The following is a 24,394-nucleotide window of genomic DNA, read 5'->3' on the forward strand; positions in this document are numbered from 1 at the left end:
AATCGCCCGCAGTGGTTTCAAAGGTTCAAAGAAGTGGGTGACGAACTTCAAGAAGCAAAATAAGCTGAGTTTGAGGAGGCATACCACCATTTGGCAGAAGCTACCTGATGCTTACAAGAAGAAGAAAGAAGCCTTCTTAAAATTCATCAGTGAGCTGAAGGCGCAGCACGCCCTCATACTCGACCAGATCGGTAACACCCATCAAGCGCCTGTCTGGTTCTGCATGCCAAGCAAGCGGACTGTCGCAGTGAAAGGTGAGCCGCAAGTGCGTCTAATGACGACAGGCAACGAGCATAACCGATTTATGGTAATGTTGTGCTGCACTGCCAATGGCCATAAACTTCCTCCTCCGATTGTGTTCTAGCGCAAAACGATGCCCAAAGAGAAATTCCCCCCAAAAGTGATCGTTCGCGTGAACAAAAAGGAGTTTTCCACTGAGGAGACTGTCCTAGAATGGTTCTGCGTCGTCTGGCTCTGGTGCCCAGGCGGTCTCCTCAAGCCAGAAAGCATGTTGATACTGGACTCATTCTATGGCCACATCGCAGAACGCTTGAAGAGAGCTGGGGCCAATGTGGAGTGTCAGTTGGCAATCATCCCAGGTGGCAATCATCCCAGGCGGTTTGATTCCTGTTGTTCAGCCTCTCGACATGGCGTTAAACAAACTGTTCAAGGCACTCACTGTTCACTCAGGTTCCAAGCACTCCACAGTGAGTGCTTGGAACAGGACGATAAGCCGCAGTAACCGACAGGGCGTGGGAAGCAGGAGTCTTTGGGGACTGTGGCACAGTGGGCGTATGGCATGCGGTACGGTCTGCCTGACAACTTGGTGCGCAAAGCTTTTTCGAAGGGCTCAATCATGGTAGTGACTTCAAGATTGTCGGCACAATGGCGCAAACTTCCAAGATGCTTGCAGAAGCCCAACAAATGCATTTTCTTTGTTCCTGAATGTGGCCAGTTATTTTTAAATTATTGTTTATATCTTTTTTCTCTTTTTCCCAATCAGGGGATCGAAAGTTGGTTGGGGGGATCGGCTTATATTCGGGGTCGTCTTAATACGCGGCAATATAGGGTAAGTGTTTCCACCGACGCAAGAAGTGATAAAAGTGATCGAGTCTCGTTAGGAGAAGTGCACTTGTAGGGACACGGTGTGGCACAGCGTCCATTATATCAAATGTGGCGGAAAATGGGAGTTCAATGTACACGTGGTACATCGCTATGCTTTTGCATTAGATTTTCAGGGGGATGTTGCCTCTGTTCGATATAGACATTAATTAATATATCCCAGTTTGATATATCCTGAATCAGTTGTAGGGCTTTGGTATGACACAGTGCCCCAAGTGACCATTTTTGCAGGCTGCAGGTGTGTGCACACATAGAGATGGCAGTATGTAGATTGTGGATCATGCTGGTATAGTTTGTGGCTGCAACTTTGTCATATTAGCCACCTTCAACCAAAGAAACGGGTGAAATGTGAAGCTTGTGCAGCGAAATTTTGTTTATTTAGATTTGACAAGACCACTCCGATTTTGTGTCATTCATTTGCAGCACTCCACACTTCTTATGCTCTGGGGCATGTTCAAAATAATCGGTATGCAGCCAAATACCTCTGAAATAATGAGCATTTCACTCAGTTAAATCATACAGACCAAATTATGAGAGCAAATGATCTGATTGTCTGAGTTAATGAGGGTCAAACTAAGAATAAGAAGGCTTTTTGTAATTTTTTATCTTGGCAATATTTTAGGTAGCACTCACTGTAGAAGCTAGCGTTACAGCTGACATCACAAGGTTTCTACTTATTCGGTCAACACCCTTGCTGATGACTAGATTTTTCTCGGTCGTGCTTTACAAAAGGTGAGCATTTATTAAACAGTGCATTTGGAGTCTTACCTTGGGGCTGGTTTAAATGGTCATGGCATCGATGACATGATTCCAGGTGTCCACTGGTGCCGGGGGCGTGACCTGCGGCCCCCCACGCTCTCCCATGCCACCGCCCTCTTCCCCAATGGGAGGCCCTTCCCCATCCCCTCGGATGCAGCAGCCTCCAACGTCCCCTATGGCCTCTCCCCTCCACCAGATGTCACCACAGCTGCCTTCACCTCGCACCCCAAGGCCACCCACTGTCCACCCCGTGCCGCAGGTCAGTGACTTTGTCCCTGTTACCTTGCCTCTCTATCTTTCCTCTGTTGGGAAAGTCACACAAAACTACAGCGGTGGCTCAGTGGCTACAGCATTATGCTGCGGAGCATGGGATCACAAGTTTGATTCCCAGCCATCACTGCAGCATACAGTCGACTTCCTTTAGTTGACCTCGGTTGATCTGACTTTCCACTTAATTATATTGCACTAGAATGTCTCGGTGGGAAACTGTACATTGCTATGAAAGGAAAGCTCATTTAGTTTGAATGCAAAAGCGTGCTGCTCCGGTTATTTCCACCCCCATCGACACTCCCTCATGTACACGGCGGCTACTAGAAGCTTGGAAGCACAAGAAAATCAAGAGACAGCACTAAAGGTTCCCTAGGCGACGACAGTGATGGCTGTAAGCTGCCCTGCAGTGGTGATGATGACTTGCATTGTGCCCTGGGGGTGTCCTTTAACAATTTTGTCTGCGCCAATGGTAGTGTTAAAGTCTGTGGGCCATTGAGTGATGGCAACAGTATAACTATTCTGACACAGTATTGAAGTACGGTTAAATCTCGATATAAAGAAGTCGGTAAAATCATCAGTTTGCTTCGTGATATTGAAATTTTGTTATATTGAAATTCAGTCCTGTATGCAAATAGTCGCCGGTGGATTTTCTGGATTATCAGACAATCAGAAAAAAACAAATTTGAATGAGAAACAAAAACATTTTGTCAAATTTGAGAGTTGGTGACGAAAGACACGGTTTCATGTCGTCGTGCAGCTAATAGTGTTGCCCGTAGTGAGACCATGCTATCATGAAAAGTGACAGCAGCGGGGATCAAATGTTTCATCTGCCTCTCGCTTCAATGCATCTCCGAAACTTGAGATTAGGCAACCTCCAGTACTAAAGGTGTGGGAAGACACCGCACATGAAGCCATGCCATCTTGGCATGCCCACTCTTTGCACACCCCACAGATTACTTTAAAACAGGGCGCAAGGGCCGTTTTAGAGGTAATCACACCACCATCCTTCTCCGCTCACCATTGCACTCTTTCACTCGAATCGAAAGCATGTAGCAGCCGTGGCACGATAGGACCTTTTGGCACTTGGACTATATACCGAACATGACGCTGCTCCACTTTGGTGGCCACTCTTGGTCACAGGGCACGCAATTTGAGAAGTGGGTTCGTAAGCAGCCACTCAATAATTCAACCATTTGACCATCTACATTACCGGAAGTTTCCATTTGTTGTCTCGTTATTCCTTCATGGCAGCACTGAAATTTAGTTATATTGAAATCGTGTGTAAGCACGCTTTATTAAATTTAGGTTCTAGTTACATGGTGTTAGTGTATATGGACGAGAAGTTATAGAAAGCTAGATACTCTATTATATTGAGAATCTGGTTGTACAGTAGACTTCCGTTACTTCAACCTCGGATAATTCAATTTTTTGGTTAAAAGATCCTGACCAAAGGTCTCAGCCAGTGCCCATGCATTTCTATGGGCCCAAATAGCCATTATCTCGATCTCAAAGTTGGCCTGCGTCAAATAATTCGAATATTGCTGGCCAGCTTCGCAGCAGTACAGCCCTGTTATGGGGCGAAGCACCCACAGTTATTGTGGTGAAGCATCTCAAGAATGGAAAGGGGCCACTGTCATGGGACAGTGCGCATTCTTTAATCATACAGGCATGTACACGCAGTCCACACGCAGTACGCACCTAGGTACAGAACAAGCATCCTGGCAGCCATTCAGAGCCGTTTCTGACATTGCTGTGGCGATTTGCAGCCTCTTTTCACCTGCCATGAGTGCCTTGTACCTGAGACCATTAACATGGTCTAGTATGCGTTCCTTAATTATACGCATGCTCCGTGCACCGAAAAGTGGAGAAAAACCATCTGTGTTTTGGGAAAGCTAGCGGAAAAGAAAAAGGTAAGTTGAAAAAAAAAAAGCTTGGAAAGCTGAGCAGAGTTGAAAGCCAACAAACGAGCAGGGCTCTATCTAAAACTCTGAAGGCCTGCTACTAAACTTATTATGTGTCTTGGTGCTCATACTGTGACCGGAGATGGCTTACGTGCGTGTGTAAATTAAAGAACATGTGCTGCGTCTCGCACCAATAACATTTCTCCAATTTGTATGCTTCGCCGCGTAGCACGACTGTATTGCGGCAAAGCTAATTTTAAGGCAAATGCTGCCAAACAAATCAAGAGCGTGTTTCGAATTTTTTCCCGCCATTTGTTTAATTCGACCCACCGAATAATTTGACCAGTTTTGTTGGTCTTGTCAGGATTGAATTAACCCTTTCCCTGCCGACTTTTCTGGTCAAAAATAATACAAAAATACCGATTTTTTTATTTGCCTAAGTAATTCTACGTATTTTGAAACAACCAAAAAGTATCCTTAAAAAGCACTTTGTTTTTAAGGTACATGCGAAATATTTTTCTGAAAGTATGGAGGGAGGATTGGCTTCACTGCACTGCACAGCAGAGAGTGTCTGACTTTCTGTAGTCCTCGTTGCATAAAAATCTCTCTTTGGAAATTCAAAAACAATACTGTGACAAGTGGAGCTCATACTTGTGGCAAGGGATGTCAGATCCCTAAATTAGACACTTGGGGGGTACATTTCAAGGCACAAAACAGGGCAAAGCGCTACTCCACTTCCCTCACACCAGATACGTATAGCAGTTGGTCCCGTGGAGAATGAAATCTGTTAATTCGTTAGAAACAATTCAAAATACCGTACACAGTTCCCGTCCTCTGTCACAGGTACCTTTATGCCATGCGCAGCCGTGTAAACAAACCTTGGAAGTGCCGGTGGGGGTTCTTTTACATCTATCGGCATCCACTGCTTACATGTTGAGATGCTCTCGTCGTCTGAATCCGACAACTCAGAGAAGATATGCTGCTCAGTATCGTCGCTGCCACTCTCGGAGGAAAACCGAACTTCTTCTTCACTCTCCAAGTCTGAAAAAACTTCCACAAACAAACGTTTTTCTTTTTTCTTCTTTTTTTTAGAATGGAGCCTTTGATGGCACGGTCACGCACAGACGAAGACGCAATTTTAAATCCCAGTTCCCACATCGAAACGTTTCTTGACCGAATTGCAAGCTTTGAGTGCATTTTTAATATTTTACTGTGCCATCTGTTGAAGCCAAAAGGAATTAAACAAAATTTATCAGGGTAGCTTGACTGTGGCGGTGCACAAGTGCTTGTTTCAGCTCGTCTTCGGTGGGAGCAGAACAAACTGTGTGGACGAGCTCAGCTCATCTACAGTAGGGAAAGGGTTAATGGAAGTTGACTGTATGGAAATTCGTTATAGTGAGGTTTAACTGTTGTCTGTCAATGATGACATATTACTTCGTGTAATAAGATTTGCATCTGTTCATTCTGCCGCCGCTTCTTGACTCGACGTTTTATATAATTTGACGAAAATGTGCTGCCCATCATACGTCAAATTAACGGGTGTCAATTGTGCCAGACACCTCTTGTACCATGCTTTGGGTGCATGTTAAAAAACCCTGTGTCATCAAAATTAGTCCTGAGCCCTTCTCTAATACATTTCTCATAACCTACTCTACAGTTTGGGATGTTAAACCCCATAATTTAAGGTTAAACGCAACCATGAATGCATCCCATATGTTAAGGGAGTGGTTTATTGGATGGCCAGATTAACCAGAACGTAAGACATAATGTAGCCATACTTAAAGGGGTTGCCGTAAAGGGGTTTTGAATTACACCTCGGGCTTGATGAAAAAAAGATACTCTGAAGTTAGCAAACACTGTTGTAAACATCTCAGCCAAAATTTGCAGTTGTGTGCATCGCGTAGAGCTCGCAAGCGGAGTGCGAAGTCACCTTTTTTTTTACATGCACTCTCTTTTCAACGGAAGCCTTGTCCTCACTCATTTCTGGATGCTACATTTCATCATATAGCAGATTTCCTTACGTGGCTGCTATTGGCCAATAGCTGACATTAATCAAGAAGTGCTTGAATCAGTGCACTTCTTCCTAGTGTTATTGTGTGTATTTATTGACACAGTTTATTATACAGGCTGAAGTAAACGAAAATCTGCATTTCGAAGTTCGATAGTAATTGCGTACTTCTGGAAGTACAACTGTCATACTATCACTGATTATCGTCTCTGCTTGCGCTCAGCTGTGCCTGCCTGCGTAGGAATGAAACTTTGGTCACACTGCTAATCACTGTTGTAGACATTGGATCTCGCTAATTTCTATTAGTTTTGAACACTCAACTATCCTCGAATCCCACAAAACTTAAGGTCAGACCAGACGTATGCCCGCCATCGTGCGCTCACCCCTGGCTGCTCACCCCTGGCTGCTAGGTGCTTTGGCAGACTACGCTTTGTATTGAGCTACTGGGCAAAATGTGCAACTTGTGTGTAGCTATTATCCGTCAGTCAATCTGGCGCAGGACAAAGCTGGTCCGTACCAAACAGCACGGCCAAACTGGAGCGCATGAGTGCGAGTGCACATGAGCGCCCTGTCGTGCACATAGTTGGCCACTACTGTTGCACGTAGCTGCAGCTGCAGTGTAGTGCAGATACTGTGGCCGCCGAGAGGTGCCGCGACGAGTGCGCTCACTGCAGCTTGCTGCGGGCAACAGCATGCTCCGATTGCTATCTCTGGGTTACGTGACTTAAGGCTTGAGTGACAACACTTTGACAAACAGATTGTCCGCTTCTTGAGTTGCACACCCTAGAGGTGTGTTGCCATCATGGTCGAAGCTCGTTATGTCAGGAATCCTTTCAATGCGAGTACAGAGTGTTACATCCATCGCTTAGCCAATGTGCTGGCTGCCGACATACTCGCACAAGCGAAGATGAAGTTTGTTCGACCCTCGGAAATTGTGTGATTGGCATAGAGATAATTGTGAAAGGAATTGTGCTACTCGAGGCACTCGGTGTGAGAATATCTGTTAACAGCTATCTAGTACTTTGTAGCACAGAAAAGGGATGAGACACTGAACTCAACCGTAAGCTGAGGAAGAGTCTCTGAGTTTGGCACATCGTAGGCATCAAAATTGGAATTAGTGGCGTCTATGTGAACATCCAACATTTAAATTATGAACTGCGCTCTATGATGACGTTCAGTAGATGGAGCACTGTGGGAATCACCCCGTTTCGCTGTAGCTGTTGCAGTGTAAGACTTTGAAGGAGGACCGGGACCACTGCGAAGGGGATCCCAGGCAATTTCTTGATTGCCAATAACTCTGCTTCTGCTAAATGCATTGAAGTACTTTTCGTGGTGAAGTATTTCGGAAATAGTCTGTTTTAACGTTAAATGCATTTCTTCAATAAATATGGTTCAGGACCTTTTTATTACAGCAAGTCTTGATTACAGGCGAGTGAGTTCAGATGTCTGATTACCTTAAGTTTGTAAATCTTGTTACCAGTTTAGTCTTTCGTGCAGCATTGCCGTTTGCGATATCAGAGGGGTGCTTGGTTTTTCTTATTGCATATGCTTGATTGTCATCTCAACCAATTTTTCACTTTTCTCTTACCGCTGGTTTTCTTAGGATGAGCCCGGCATCTTGGGAGATGGCTTCCAACTGCGAGAAGGCATTGAAAAAGGCCCTCAACAGCAGCAACAGCAGCAGCAGCAGCATCAACAGCATCAACAACAGATGATGTCAAGCATTGTGCAAGGACTACTGACACAACATTCACCACTTCATGAAGGTACGGCGTCATGTGGAACCAGATTTATTGTCTTTTCATGTGCAAATTTTGTTTTTGCTCAGTCGAACCACAATAAATTTGAACCCATCTATAATGAACTCGATAGTTCCGCGAAAAGTGGTCGTTGTATCAATAGTTTGTTATATGTGGACTTGCCCTTAAGAACGCTCAAAAATTAACCGCACTGAAGCTGGCATGAGCAGTTACAATATGGCAGTATTTTGGTCTGAAAACCACACTTTCAGTCTCACTTCTGTTCCCGGTGCATTCCTGCGCCTAACTGCACATTTCTGTTGGAAATGTCCATCTGAAGAATGAAATGCGCATCGTATAGCTGTTTCAAAACGGCTCCCGGTTATGATCACCCGTAATTTTGAAACTGCAAGCGCTGCCGCCATTTTTTATTAGAGGGTTTGTGATATATTTTACTGCCAGCAGGACATGACCATATTCTGCATAAGAGATTAAAGCATTCTAGTTGGCCGGTACCATAAACTTTAAAAACTACTGCGGCGTGCCGCCATTCTACAAAGGTCTCGGCCATTGTGGTCTCGGCATTACGACTGCGCCTCAGCCACACAGGATCTGTAAAATAATGTTATTTATGTCGCTTCGGGTGAAAGAAATGCAATCTTCGAAAGGTGGACTGTCACCATGAATCATTATCGGCAATCTGCAATGCGTAAATGAAGCGTCGCTGAACCGTGATCTCCTGATAACGGCGCAGTAACGACCGACCCTTTGCAACACTGCGTGGGGGCCGTGCACTGACTTGGGCAGCGTGAATATCAACAGCAACGACAGGAACGCAGTGTCCTGGAAAAGAACAGAAAAATGCAAGCCTCCGCACCCGCCTGCATGCTATGCGCCTTTGCCGCATTGCCAGCCGTGCCCGCCTCTCTCTCGTCTCCCTTGCGCCCCTTCAAAGTATCAGTCGACTGCACCAACAGATTCGACAATTGCCTGCGAGGGTGGCAGTCGGCATTGTCAGCTCATGTTACCGGGAGGGGGGGGAACGGTGGGAGAGAGGCAAGTGTGGCTGCTCGTTGTTTCTTTTCTTTTTTTTTTCCAATGTATTGAAAAGGCATGTGCTGCTATTTTACTGGCCTATATGGTATCCTAGAGTTGCGTGGGATGTGCTGCCATCTTGGCCTGTACCAATAGCATCGCCTCAATTTTATGTGCGTTAACGCGAAGCTAACATGCTCAGTAATTAATGAACATGTCTGTGCAGTAACCTTTAATAAGGAAGCAGCCATAATAGCATGCATTACAGTATTGCAGTCAGTATATTTTCCAGTATGTATTGACAGACCATGATGGCAGCACCACAATGACTCTGCAACATTGTCTACAGCTCGTGTGTTGTTTTACTGCGCAGGAGATCTTGAAGACTTCCAACAGCACCAGCAGTCACAGCAGCACCACCAGCAGCAACACATGCAGCAGCAGCGGCACCTGCAACAGCAGCAGCTGCAACAACAACAGCAGCAGCAGCAGCAGCTGCAGCAGCAGCAGCAACAACAACAGCAGCATCAGCAGCAGCAACAAATGCAACAGCAACAACAGATGCAGCAGCAACAACAACAACAGATGCAGCAACAGATGCAACAGCAACAGCAGCAGCAGCAGCAACAGCAGCAGATGCAACAGCAGGAACAACAAATGCAGCAGCATCAACAACAAATGCAGCAGCAGCAGATGCTGATAAAGCGAGAGGACGGCTCTGCAGGCCCTCCAGTCAGTCATGGTGTGCGCATGGTCCCCCACATGGGAGCCAGGCCTCCTTTCCAACAGCACGAGGGCCAGCATGTTGTGCTGCATCCACGCTTTCCAGGAAACCCGCCAATACCTCGCTACCTCAGCCGCCAAGGTACGGAGCCATGCTTGGAATGGTGGGGTCAGTTCCGTCATTTTGTCAATTTTCTCAGCGATGTGCCAAGGCCCTATTATTTACTGTGCAGGGCTGTGAATTCATGCAAAATAGCTCAACTCACCCTTGTTTATGCAGTACGCATGTGGATGCGATTTTTTTCTTCACCATTTCTCTTTGCATCTTTTTCTTTGCTGCAAGAATAAGCATGCACTTGCGCGTCATGTAATTAGCCTTGTGTATTATTGACAGTGGCAAGTAAGGGAATTGCTTGAAGCTCAGCTGTGCTTAGCTGTGCTTAGCTTTTGCTGACAAGATTTTAGCTCATTGTTTTTAACAAGCATTTAATTGAGCAGAAGATGCATGGCGCTCTTTTGTGTGCCACGTGTTTCGTGGCATCTGCACCAGTTCTGCTAAGGTGGATCACAAATGGTACGGTCTTGCGTAGGTGGGGATCCAGTTAGCCAGCATCCGCCAGGCCATCCTTACCTGCAGCGTACTGGAGGCGTTCATCCCATGATGAGGCCTCCACCTCCATACCCAGATCACCTCCGAAAGCCGCCACCTTCACCGGCCATTTCACCAAGCCATGGTGGCATGCAGCCTGAAAGTAGTGGGAGTCCAGACCCATCACGCACGCCACCGTCACTCTCGCGTCCCAGCTCACAGCCAGCCCTTCAGTCTCCAGACCCACGATCGTCACCCATGGAGCGCCATTTCTCACCTGGGACACCGTCAAGCTCCTCCAGCCTGCCTCAGCGCTCCCCAGCAGTGCCGGCACCTGGACCAGAGGATGGGAGAGGTGATGGTGAACGCTCCGTTGAAAGCCTGTCTGACTTGCTGTCACGAGTTTCCAAGACTCCCTCTGAGTCCCCGAGCCCCCGAACAGATGAAGGGCGTCCTTCCATTGGTGAACCGTCGCCGGGGAGAGGCTGTGTCTCACAGGACAACAGTGGACAGACGCCACCATTGTCCAAGCAGGAGAGCATCCTGCAGTACCTCCGAGCTGGCTCTGTCGGCAGCCCAGCCAGCAACTCTAATTCATCTCGTGGGAGTGTCGACAGTTTTGGTGGAATGACTGGAGCTCAGCCAATGTCCAGTGCTCCGGACACAACACCACGGGCGTCCGAAAGCCCACAGTATGTGGCCACATCCGTTTACCAGGGCGTGGTGGCATCACCTGTTGGGAGCCCAGTCTCATCAACATTCAGTACTCAGGGACAAACGATGACACTGACGGACACCTTTGCTTCAGACAGTAGCGATGGCAGTTCATCGATGCAGGTTCGTACACAAATGGTACGTGTAAGCCAAGGTATGATGGGCCTGCCTACCTCGTCAGCAAGCTTTACACGAAACACTGCAATGCAGCAGCAGCAGCTGCAGCAGCAGCCACGAATGCAGTACATACAGCAGCTACGGCAACAACAGCAACAGCAGATACAGCAGCAACAGCAGCAGATACAGCAACAACAGCAGCAACAGCAGCAGCAACAACAGCAGCAGCAGCAACAGCAGCAGCAACAGCAGCAACAACAGCAGCAGCAGCACATGATGCTTCAGCAAAGCCAATACGTACCTCAACAAGGCATGCTAGTTCGACGCATTGTGCAGGGCCCACGGCCTGGAGTGCCTGGTTCCTTTGCAGATAACCAGTTCGCTGCACGTGCACAGATGTTCAGAGGTGCTGCTCCAGGTAACAACGCAGTGCGCACATTCGCAGTGCGGCCAGGTGCCGGTGGGAATAACAATGCGGGCAATAGCGGTGGAGGTTTGCCAGGCGGAAGCCCCCACACGGTGGGAGGGGGTCGGGGCCCAACACCCGCAAGCCCTCCCAAGAATTCATCGTCATCGGGAGATGAAGGAGACGGGGGCACCTCATCCTCAACACCGTCTCTGCTGCACCGTGCAGGAGAAAGTGGAAGCAGCTCATTTGGAGGTAGCACATTCCACGTGGGACCATCCTCAACTCTGACGTCGTATGAAGCGGAGCAGTTGGCTACCAGCGTGTTTGTGTCGCTCGACTATCCTTCCTCTACCATCACGAGCCCCGACGGCTGCGTGTCCTCGGAAGTCTTACTCAGCTTGGGTGATGGCTCTCCCGACGTGGCAGCCCTGGCAGCGTCCGAGGACGAAGACGCCTCAGTGGAACAGTCGCGAGTTGCCCTTGTGGTGGTTGGCGAAGAAGGTGAGGAGGATGGGACCGAAGATCACGGCATTGCCCAACAGGAGGAGCCCCTGGACGTTGCCGTCGTCGTGGAGACGGTAGGGACTCTACCGACACCTGAGTGCGAGGCCAGAGAGGATGGTTCTAGCCCCAGTGGCTCTGAAGGGGGCATTGAAATGGCTCTCTCGGGCTGTGGTGATTTGCACCATCGCAGCACACCTGCGGGCGACCACAACTATTCCAACCTGCCTCCGGAAGGCGCAGACAACGAACTCGCCAAGAAAGTTTCTGATGAGACGCACTTCTTTGACCACATGAACATGGGGATGGATGTAAAGCTGGAAGACCATATACTCAGTGAGTGGAATGCTTTTTGATGGGTCTTGCTTTTCGTATGTGTTCTGTTGTCTAAGAGCACATTCTTTTTCTATGCTCTGCTGATTTGTTGGCAAGTGGTTATAGCAATAGGGTGAATTTTTTCCTTTTCTTGTTAAGCTGTGCATTCCATGTATAGCTGCTTTTCGAATTATGCATCTCAGCCTTGTAAATTAACAGTTGACTCCAGTATAGTTAACACTGTCTTAGCACAATGCGCAATTAAGTACTCCAGAGTGCATTAAATGACCATATCTTCTTCATAACTTATTGTGTTTCCCTCATTTGTAGGGGTAATGTGCAGTGCAAAATCTAATGAAGTGTTGTTTCATTTTCATTTTTCTTGCCTCTTGCTTTCAGGAATAGCAGATGAAAAACCCTGCATTGAAAAAATAATGAACGAAAGGACCACACCACCACAGGTTAGTCAAATTAAGATACCTTTGTGCTTCAATTTGAAATGGCTAAAGTTAAAAGGAGTGTGTGCTAGTACTCAAATAAGCAAATCAAATGTTACTGCTCTAATAATTCCATTCGTATATCTAACAACTGCAATTCAGTGAAAGACACAGGAGGTGCCTTGCTGTATGAAGCCTTTCCATGGCACACACTTGCTGTCATTAGATTAGGCTTTGCTGGGTGGAGGGTGGGAGGGGGTGGTTCTGAACATTGTCAAATTTGCCACGTCTCTTGGCTCACAAGGTGGCTACGTGTGCCCTGCACTACTGATTTGCTGGCCACTTCATCATTGTAGTTTATCTTTCCAATTTGGCTGCAATTGGTAGTGTACATTTTAATTTTGTCTAAAGGTATGCCAAGTCAAATTCTTTGTTATTGGCCAAGAAATAAGTTTTTTTGCCAAATATTGTAAAGCTTTGTCAGAGACCTTATGTTTAATTCCACTTAAGTAGTGAAAACAGCCAGAGCATTCACATTTTCTTTATTTTATTTCTTATGCAGGTGGTGAAAACGCCATCTCCACCCCTAGCACCAGTCTCCACCAGTGCCATGTCCTTCCCAGCATCAGTGACGCATACATTAAATTTCACTTTGCGACAGACAGGGATGCCTCAAACAGTGCGGCTGCCTCATGATGAAGGGCAGCTTGTGGTGCTTCCTGCCAAGACAGTGGTGCCGGTAGTACCTCAGGTGAGTGGACATGGAGGACTGCCCTTACGCCTCGTCATTTGCCAGAAAAGGACAGCTTACACTGGTGGCTATCAGTAGAAGGCACCCGCTGACTTTGTGAAGGCGACCACTTCTGCGTTCACTGATACCAAGTTGTAGGGTCTTTCTGTCAAAAGTGAGCAGATATGTTATGTCTCACTTGTTATTTTTCTTTTTTTGCATTAAACAAAGGTTCAAGACCTCTAAACTCTATAAAATAGGTTGGCAAGCTTCGAAGCATGAACCATCTTTGGTTATGTTATTCAAGAATCGGACACATCATGACGTACTAGTTTCTCACTCCATTGCTGTGATAGCTGCTGCTTCCCCATGCGAGCTCACCCAAAAGAAACAAGCATTTTACTTTTTTTTAATTTTGTTATGAACAGTGCCTTCACACCTGGCCCTATTGCTCTGTCAGGAAATTTTGCTCTGTGTTGTATTACACGAGGTCTGACACATTAAGACCTACTTTACCATAAAGTTAAAATATCTTGTATTTTGCAACTATTGTACTTTAAGTTTCATCCTTTCAGTGCGGGAAGTGTTTGGTTGTTTCTCCTAGTTCGAAAACTTGTGTCAGTACTCCTTTAAAGCAATCCTGAGCCACCTTTTGGGCTTGTTGAAGAGACAGTCCGCAGATAGCATATGCTGCTGGGAAAATCTCGGCCGAATTTTGCAGTTGTATGTGGTGCATGGGTTTCAAGCGAATCATGAAATCACCTATTTCTCAAATGCTGTCTTTTCAACAAAAGCCAGCTCTTCACTATTTTCAGGCTGCTTTATTTCGTAATATAGAAGTTTCCCATACGCGGCTGCTATTGGCCAATAACTAATATCAATCGAGAAGGGTGTTTGCATCAGTATGCTTCATTCTACTGTTACTGTGTATATTTATTGACGTTGTTTCATAAACAGGCTCAAGTAAGCGAAAATCTGCTTACGAATTTCTGTTAGAAGTACCTGCTTCTGAATGAAGCCGACTGTGATCTGTTCACTCTTGGCTGTGGCTGGCGGCATAGGGTTGAAACTTTGGCCACCCTGCTTATCAGTGGCGTAGCCGTCGGGTTTCGGTAGTTTCGACTAGTATTGACACTCTACTAGTCTTGAACCGCTCAAAACTTAAGGTCGGACCACACGTACGCTTGCCAGTGCGCTCACTCCTCGCTGCCCCTGGTTAGATGCCTTGACAGACTTCGGTTTATATTGAGCTGTTGATAGCGTTTCAGAATGTGCAAGTTGGATGTTGCTTTTATCCTGCCGGTCAAGCTGGTGCAGGACAAAGCTATGCAGTGCACCATGTCGCATGGCCAGACTGGAGCACTGAATGCAAATGTGCACTCAAGACCTGTTGTGCACAAAGAAAATGTTGTGCATACGCACTACAATTGCATGTAACTGCGCTCTGCCACGTAGCCCAGATACCATGGCCGCCGCAAGGCACTGTGACGAGTCCACTGGCTGAGCACGCTGCGGCTCGCTGAGGACAACTGCATTTGGCGCGTCGTAGACGTCATATTCGGATGCAGTGGCGTCTATGTGAACGTCGAAAATCAAAATTTTATTGCGTGCCATGGTGATGTTCAGTAGGCCCATTGTGGGCATGCCCCGCTTCGCTGTAGCCTTTGCAATGCTAGGCATTGAAGAAGGAACAGGAGCACAGCAGAGGGGATCATATGCGACCGTTGATTGCCAATAACTCCGCTTCTTCTAAAGACATTGAAGTGCTCTTTGCGGCAAAGTGTTTCTGAAATAGTCTACTTGAACTTCAAATGCATTTCTCGACTTTGATAAAAAGTGGTTCAGCGCCCCTTTAAGAAGTTTGCTTGCTTTTTCGTGAAAGTTAGCAGTGCCACCCACAACAATCACCGTGTTTGTCTCTTTGCAGCTGTCACCATCTCCCCCATTGGTCAGCTGTGAGCCCTTGACCGTGAAGACAGAGCCAATGCCTCCTGTGGGTGCTACCACACCCCCTCTGGTGCTTCGCATGCACCCAGTGCCCCCAACGCCGCCACCTTCGGTTAGCAGTGCCGTGTGCACTCCTCACAGCGCACCCCTGCGCTGGTCTCGAAGCTCAGAAGTGGTGGCTGTCAAGGAGGAGGTGTTGACTGTGGTGCCCCCTTCCATGCCACCTACCCCACCACCACCCCCGGCCGTTGTGATAAAGCAGGAAGCACATGCGACACCTTCGCCCTGCCTTGTTCCTTGCCAAAAGCAGGTGAGACATGGGCGCTCATGCAATGCTAAGGTTCCTCCCTTTCAGGTCGAATTGTGCTGGCTGTTGCTTCATGCTGTTGGCTTGAAAACATAGTCAAGAGTTCAACGAAAATTCATATTATCAGTTAACATATTGGAAAAAGACTTCTGGTCCCTGACCAAGTAAAAAGTTATTTCATGTTTCACAACCCATATGGCTTCCTTATTTGCAATGCTGTAGACATAAGCTCATCATCAGTTCGAATACCCAGCATGTGATATAATGATTGCTATTAAACTTGGGGCAAGGTGTCATTCCTCCGGTTCACGGCATCATGTATTGACAGTGTCGGTAAACATTATGCCATGGGATGCAGACAAACATCACGTGCTGTTCTGTATACACTGGTGACCTTACGTCTAATACATTGTGAACGAGGGACTCGTATAGATCCTGAAATGTCGTTTTACTATTATTGACTTGGTCAGCGACCAGAAGCCTTTGTCTTTGTCATAGCTTGAATACACCAGGTTGTGACACGAACATTTGCTTATTACATTTCGGCATTAAATATACAGTGTAGCAGAAGGCCAGACACATACCGTATTTTTGTGTGTACAGTAAAACCTCGTTAAACCGTACCCGATTAAACAGTAGTTTCATTTTAGAAGTAGTAAAGTCAAATCCCCGACTCAGCGGCCACTGAACATGATGTGTTTTGTATCCGCATAAACCGTATCAGCTTATTGCGTACGCATCGGTTAAAACGTAGCGTTTCCACTTTTCATCGTGCAAACACGGCGGTGCGTCGTCTCCATCGAGTAGCCCGGCAGAACTACAAGCCTCAGAGATAGGAACAGCCTTCAAGCACCCTGCGCATTTGCGTGTGAAGCCACATCAACGTCAACATCATTTCGGTACCGTGCCAGAGAGATGCCTGAGAGCATTGTGGCGTCGTGCAAGCGAGGACCAAAAAAAGACGCCAAGTGCTCAGCTTAGAAGAAAAATTAGACATTGTCTGTGCTATCGAACGTGACACGGAGAAGTCGGCGCTTGCACGCGACAGGGATCTGCTGTTGACTACGGCGTGTGGCATTTCGAATGCGAAGAAGCTGCTCGGGAGCGCTGCTGCAACTGCGAAGAGATGTCGGCTACGAGGTTCGACTTTTCGCCATTGTTGCCTCTGTTGTTGCCGAAGTGTCGACTAGCGACAGTGATGAGGACGGCACAGAAAGCGACAGCATGGGTGATTTAGGCCCGACGGTGGCAGAAGCTGCGCATTACGTCAGCCTCATGAATGCAATCGTCGCGATGAGAACAGCACCCAGCAATGAAAAAGGCGCCCCAGGACTTTTGCAGCACTACTGCGCGCGTGCACGGAGAATACGTAACGCCAACGAGGAATCTGCCTTGCCAGTGTTTGCCGAGAAGAGGGGGCTGGCTGAAAAGCTGGCACGCAGCTTCAGTAAGTTTGAGGCCGCTGTCGTCGTGCTAGGCCGCCGCAGCATCAAACAAAAATAACACTTTTGCCGCGCAAAGTGTATAAATACTGCATGTTTTTTTTCCCCTTTCATCGCACTCTCTCTGAGTTCCATTTTCAACAGGTAAGTGGGCGATCTCATGCTAATTCGGTTAAACAGTACGACCGTTTAGTACGTACATTTTCCGAGCTCCGGCCAACTACGGTTTAACGAGGTTTCACTGTATAACCTGCACCGAAAATTTTTAAAAGATAACGGTTCAGTCGGGGCACAGATTATTTGTGAAATTCACCTTGAGGTGTGGTTTCACGGTGATGCACTGGGCACTGCTGTGGAGCCGCACTCAAAGGCAAAGTTCCCCACCGTTCAATGTTTCATTATGCTCCTAGGGAACCCCACCCTTCCCCACCCCTGCATGTTGAAGCTCTCTTCTCCCCTCCTCCATGGTCGCCCATTTTCCTCCTTTTTATGGGTCACCATTTTGTGTTTAGTAGTTGGCAAATAATGCACGCAGTGCCGGCAAATTGTAACTACAAACACAGTGAGCTTTGCTCAACAGCAGCATCGCCAAACAGTGGAGGGCAGAGGAATAGAGCCACTGGCTGAATATACAACAGAGAAGTTGTTCATCCGCTAATGGAAACATTTTGTAAAGATTTGAGCGTTGTCATATGCAGTTATTTCAATGAGTGATATGCACAGATTGAACGAACGAATGAATGAACACACTTTTGTAATGAACACACCACCAGATTAGTCGCGAAAAATTTGATTTTTTTTCTCGCATAATAAACACACCCCTAAATTTGCTACGGTGCCGTCCCACGATTGAACAGCCATGCTGTAGTTTTTCAGAGAGACTACAATGTTTGAGTCTTTCACATGTGTTTAAAGCAAGCGCACTTAATGCATCCTTTCTGCCAGTGCCAGCGCAAAGGCTCCTTGCAGATTCGAGAGGGGAAAAAACGCAACTGGCTCTCTGCAGGATGCGCGGCTGAGCACGGTGCACCGGAGAGTCAAAATGTGGAAGGGGCAGCTGGCACTTGTTTGGTATAGTGGGCATAGTGTCGAATTGACGCGTCTGTGGCCCGCTTTTCTGCCTGCCTAGGGTTTTGATGTGTGTGATGGGCCTTAAGTCGAGTTATATGCCTGCTGTGGGACATAGAGTTTATCTGCTCCCAAAACGGAAACTCTGATCAGACACCGATAAACTTTGACATGCCGATGAGCAGGACGGTCGAGGAAAGAGATGCACGCAGCATGCTTGTCAAAACGGGTGCGCGCTTCAGTGTGATGCTTGCAATAACTGCAGACGGCCGGAAGCGGCTGTGAGGATGAACTGGGGCGCAATCGGAGATCGCTGTTTAGAGCGCGCATTCAGTTTCACCGCGTGCGATTGGCCTAGCTCGCACTGACTTCGCGCAACTCATGCATTGGTTCTTTATTCTATGGTGAAACCACGATATGGTGAAACCAAGTCATCTTATGCATGTTCCAAATCATTACTGTCTTACTTTTCAATTTTTGCTGTTTTGAATATGCTTCCATGAAATTTATCCCGCATAATGAATGCTCCCCTCAACTTTGCTTTGATATAGTATTGTGAAAAAAAAGTGTGTTCATTACACGGCTAAATACAGTATATGGCTCATGAAGTAGAAAATATGGCGGCATGGCCGGAAATGGTACAGAAAGTCACGTGGTCACAGAGACATGCTTGTGCCACTGCTTGTGCGTTCGTTGTCGTCTTCTTCCACATCCGGCTCCGATGCCGCTGATAATGCCAGCGTTTTCATACTGTCGCTCCCTCTGCAAAGGCGCTGATGGCAGTGGCCTACTGCTAGTCGGTGTGGTGGTTTTGGCAAGTTCAGCAAGTTCTGTCGTGTGCTCCAATGCACGAGCGTTCGACGGAGATGGTACAAAATTCATGCGTGGCTCTGCTATCGCAAACACCAGAAACCAGTGGAGCTGCAGGAAGGCCAGTAAAGTAGTGCCAAACCGCACACTTAGTTATGTGTGGCTCTGCTATCACAAACACCAGAGACTAGCGGAGCTCGGGGAAGTTAAGGCTTCAGAAAAATCCATGCTGTCTCCCTCTGTGGGGGGTTTCGGTTGGGACGACGTGCCATTTGAGGCGCCCGCCGCAACAGAAGTTATTTGTTGATATGCCACATGCATCAGTGTCGCGTGCCAGACGCTGCACCGACGTGATGTGGCAGCAACCGCCCCACCATAGTTCTCATGCCGTGTACCTGGTAGCTTCTTGAAATCTGCCGAAGCGAGCGCGCAGGTTCTTATTAGAGAGCAATGACGTCACACCAGCTGTGTCCCCGCCACGCCACTCCTTCTCCCTCGCTAGGCTCCACCCACCCTCGCCGTGTCGCTATGCTGCACGATGCTATTTTTATACTCTGCTTTCACTCTGTCTGACCTCTCTCTCCCCCAGCTCGGCGAATTTTTTTCATGTGCACGATGCTATTTTTATACTCTGCGAACGTCAAGAGAAACCCAGCGCAGTTCTAGCAGCTTCACTGTAAAAAGTCACGTGGTAACAGAGATGGACCGAGCCGTTTGTAGGTCCAAAGATAGTGTTGCGCATCATGGTGCTGCCAGTTGGTGTGGTGATTTCGGGGAGTTCTGTCATGCGCTCCGATGGACAAATGTTCGACTTCATCTTCTCAGTCAGTAGCTGCACGCCGCTCCTTTGGACGACGAGGCTGAGGCACGTGAGGCTGAGGCTGAGGCACGTGGCTGAGGCACGTGATGCAAAAACTGATACAAGGCAACGTGAAAACAGTACCATTATGCCTAGTAAAACGAGTCATTATGGGAAAGCCGTTGCAATGCTTTTGCATTCATCCATGTAGGGATACCTAAGTGCCCTTGTTTTCTTTCCTGGCTGTTGTAATGGGGGGTTGAAAATTACTCAAGGTTGCTGGTTATATGCAGAAAAACACGGTACATGGTATTCTGCTGGTTGGCAAACTGGCTGCATTGTGTGCTGATGTAGTGGTCATGCTGCTTCTGTAATAATAGCATAGGCCAGCATGGCAGTCTTTAATAATTTTTTTTTTCTTTCAGTCGAAGTTGCTGACTGTAAGTACAGGTGGGAGCAATATGAGAAGGAACACTAAATTCGTTTTAAGTAGCAATGTAAATCAGAAACTGACAGGTATGCAGTAAGTAGCTTTGTTGTCAGACTAGTCTTATTGAACATGTTTATGTGGGGTTTGTGTGTGTTGAGCCACTATGGCCTTTTGACTCTTGACAGTCATTCAGGTGTTCCCTTTCATATTGCTAGGAGGAGTATCTAATAATTGCCTTGCTGAGCCTGAGGTCGTGAATTCAATCCCATTTCAATGCACTGAATTTTGGGGGTGGTGAAATGCAAAAACGCTTGTGTGCTTAGATATAGGTGCAAGTTAACACTTTCCTGTCCGCGCCTATATCCATCCCTAGCCCACTATCGATGGTTGCAAATGCGTAGTCTGCTGCTTTTCGAGTGCTCTTGGATAGCTAGCTTCATCTAGTGGTTACTAAGAAACTATTTGTGCAGTTTTGCTTTGCTGTTTCCTTTTACCACCGCGCGGGGATTTTTAGAGTGCCTCCAGAGTAAGGGCATGGTCGGTGCAATGAGTGCTCGTAGTTCCCAAGATGGCATTGACTTTGCACATCACTCATCAATGAAACATCGCATTTCTACCAATTCTAGTGCTTTTGCATGCCAGTTTTTGGACGTTGGGAGCAGCACTGACACATAAGGCAACTTCGGTTCGTCAGATTTCAGTGGTGGATTTCACTTTGTAACACGTACAGAAGCTCTGCCTCTGTAGCATTAGTTTTAATATTTAATAGTTAATTGGGTCTGGGCGTGAGCTAGTTGGTATGATACCTTCGTGGTGAAACAGCACTACAGGGACACAGACGAAAGAACAACACAACGACGCGCACTCATCTTTGTGTTCTTCTCTTGTCGGTGTTTTCTGGCGCTGTTTCACCATGAAGGTATAGTATGAGGTTTGCTTGCTTGCTTTCTCTTCAATGACTAAAGAGGTTGTGTTGCAAAATAATAGTGTGCTGCTTTGTATATATCTTGTGACAAGGACGGTGATTGCTTGTGAGTACGTTTTAATGCTCTGAACAGCATGATTGACAAGAATAAGGGAGTCCGGGGGGCTTGATCTTTTGTTAGTCACAACCACGTGAGGAAACGACCAATGAAGCCAGAGAAAGTTGAGGGGAAGTTAAATGTTTTGTTTAATTGAAATGAAGAAATAATAAAGTAAAAGGAAATGAAAGGATAACCTTCTGCACGTAGGAGTCGAGCCCACATCTTCATCATCCTTTATGTACTGCTTTACCAATCAAACTTGCTGCTTAGGTACTTGTGTATGCGTACAAGATTAGCCTTGATATTATCACTGCGATTGCACCACTTGTGACCGAGGTGGCGGATGGGGAAAATCATTGACATGTTGTCATTGCTCTTGGTTGCCATTGTGCGACATTTTTTGCGAGGTTAATTTATACCAGTGCATCTGTGACTGGGTGTGGTGTATACTTATGCTGACTGTGTGATCTATTCAGCCATTTTATGCCTGGGCATGCAAACAAGGCACTCATAAAAAACCAAAAGCCATAATGGAGTTCCTTGGTACTTTTGGCAAGGCCACTTAATAGTTTGCCTCATCAGTACCTTCGAATTATTCTCTGGAAGCATGTTAGAGGTGGAGTAAAGAAATGCTGCAGCGTTGTCGCAACTGGATGCGGCTGCGTTTGGGCAAGCCCACCATAGGTTTGTGGAATAGTCTTCTTCTACTTGCTGATTCATACATTCAAGCTTTTTGCTTTTTTACATGCTGTTGCAAGGAACTGGGCAGGTCAACCAAAATAAAAGCCTAGTTCATCCTAAAGGAAAAAAAAACAAAAATTGACATTAAGGGCCTGCATATATATATATAGTAGAACCCCGCTTTTACGTTCCTCACTGCTGCGTTTTCCTGGCTGCTACGTCGCTTTCATCCGGTCCCGGCATAGCTTCCATAGGATCCAACGTATAAGGAACCCCGCTGTTACGTAGTAGCTGCCATTTTGTCTTTTGACGAGTTGTGACCGGGCTTGGCCGGGCTTGGCTATGGAACTGGCTGCAAGAAGCCGCACGCCAGTTCGAGAGGCCGCCACTAGGTGGCCATTCGTGAAAAATGCTCTCACTATCATCACTGTGATTACGGTCACCGCATGCCGCATGGTTTGTTGGACGGGTCGACTCACGGAGGAAAGAAACTCTGGAGAGGCCCTGACGTCACTCTTTGGGAAGCTATAGCTAAAGGGAAGCCGGAAGTTGGCGTTGCTCCACCTATTGGGCCAGCTCTCCTCTCTTGTTTACGTTTCTCGCGAAACCACGCAGCGCTGCATGCAATCGGCCTGCTCGGATGCGTGCGCTCCGCAGCAATACTAAACAATCGTTAGCACGTTAGCATGATTACGCCAAAGGGGGCAAAATTTCCCGCGGATATTCATTCGTCCGTTGCCGTTGCCTGGCGCGGTGACGACAAAGAGCACAAGCCGCATGATGCCGGGGAGTTGCCAAATCCTAGCTTTGGAGAAGCCGTCTCGGCTCTGGACCTCCTCCGCAGGTACATCGCACCTCACAGCGACGCTGACAGCTATGCGGCCTTCCAGGCTATTGAGAAACGTGTGGTGATTTCTAGCGAGCGAAGCAAACGGCAAGCCACCATTCTAGACTTTTTTTTTTTTTTTAAGTTCTAAGCGCACTCTGTGGAAATAAATTGTCTATAGTTGAAGCTGCACTTTTTTCATTCATTTTCGGAACTTTCCTCACTGTTGCGTTTTCCCGGCTGTTACGTTTTTTTTCCTCGGTCCAGTGAAAAACGTATGAACGGGGTTCCACTGTATATATATATATATATATATACACCGTATTTACTCGCTTAATGAATGCACCTTTCTATTCCCCAAAATTTGCGTAGAGTTGTGTGGTGCTTTTTTTTTTATGAGACATCAGTCGTGCATTCCAGAGAGGCCGTGCTCCAGTGCCTGACGTGTGTTACTGCGATGAACCGTCAGTAGTTAGTGACTGCCATCACTGTTGGTGCTGCAAAATGCGTCAGATAGAGAGGCGCGATCGTGGCACTCAAAGAAAGTTCTAGTACACTTTAACCATGTGTCGCATGCCAGGCGTCTGATACAGCTCTACAGGACGGCAAAACGCCTTTGATCCGGCTGCTGTTCCAGTTCGTCGGATGCAGTATTGGAAGTGGAATCAGACCGTGTGTCCTACTTTCACTGCATGCCACGTGCCCAATCTGGTGCTGCAACAGAATGAGTCGTAGTATTTGTGGGGAAACCTCCAACTTACTTATGCACTTTAGTGGTGTACTTTTTTTTTTACACATAAACCATGTGCTTACAAAATATTGCATGATATTTACAGTGGAACCCCGATTATACGACTTTCTTGGGACCGCGAAAAAGTGTCGTAAAATCTGAACGTAAATTATGCCTATAAAAATACTACTTATTTCACGCAATGGATTTGCGAGAAACTTTGACGTAAACTACTAACATACCCTGCAGGGCTTGGAAACCCAAATGACCAAAAAAGTAAATGCGATAAAAAAAAATGCGACTGCGCTAATCCATCGTAAAACCTGGGTCGGTGCAAAACCAGAAGACGTATAACCGGGGGACGTATAACTGGGGTTCCACTGTACTGAAAGTGCCTGTGTCACATTCAGTGATATATTTTTCTTTCATTGAACCTGTTACTAGTTTTTGGCTATGAGTCAAAACATTTCTTGCACACATTTTATAACATATTGTATAAACAAAGCAATAAACTCGAAACTTGAAAACGCCTTGGATCTGGCTGCCACTTTGGCGCGTCAGGCCCCTTATCGGACGCCAAATCACACCATGTGTCGCCTACTTCACATCAGCAAGTTTGGTGTGCATTCATTATGTGAGGAAGAGAAAAACACACTTTTTGATTGGAAAAGTGAGGGGTGCATTTATTATGCATTATTCATTGTGCGAGTAAATATGGTACTACAAGGTCTTTTTCTTATCCTTTCTTTTTTTAGAAATGGCATGTCATAACATCATCAGTTGTATTGAGCGACCTCTGTAGCTGACCAAAAGGTTGCACCGAGATGAAAACGCAAGGCTTCATCAAATATATCGCCTTGTCGATGCTGAAATTTTCAATTTGTATACAAAATGTTTCCCAGGGGTTACTCTTTAGTTGTGTCGAATTTTTGCCTCTCGCACTAGATTTAGGTTCCCATG

General features: G+C 46.8%; 1 protein-coding gene across 6 annotated transcripts in view; it reads left to right on the forward strand.

Annotated features, from left to right (window-relative positions):
• LOC126530817 (uncharacterized) overlaps positions 1 to 24,394 on the forward strand; it is a 230,873-nt gene that overhangs the window by 136,955 nt on the left and 69,524 nt on the right. For all 6 annotated transcript variants that reach the window (XM_050178103.3, XM_050178108.3, XM_050178109.3 and 3 more), the window contains 7 exons: positions 1,937 to 2,140; positions 7,664 to 7,826; positions 9,208 to 9,699; positions 10,148 to 12,223; positions 12,602 to 12,663; positions 13,202 to 13,390; positions 15,297 to 15,626. In XM_050178103.3, the coding sequence (XP_050034060.1) occupies positions 1,937 to 2,140; positions 7,664 to 7,826; positions 9,208 to 9,699; positions 10,148 to 12,223; positions 12,602 to 12,663; positions 13,202 to 13,390; positions 15,297 to 15,626 (3,516 nt within the window). The remainder of the gene's footprint in view (positions 1 to 1,936; positions 2,141 to 7,663; positions 7,827 to 9,207; positions 9,700 to 10,147; positions 12,224 to 12,601; positions 12,664 to 13,201; positions 13,391 to 15,296; positions 15,627 to 24,394) is intronic.

This window comes from Dermacentor andersoni, chromosome 5 (genome assembly GCF_023375885.2).
Source record: "Dermacentor andersoni chromosome 5, qqDerAnde1_hic_scaffold, whole genome shotgun sequence".
NCBI classification, from domain to species: Eukaryota; Metazoa; Arthropoda; class Arachnida; order Ixodida; family Ixodidae; genus Dermacentor; species Dermacentor andersoni.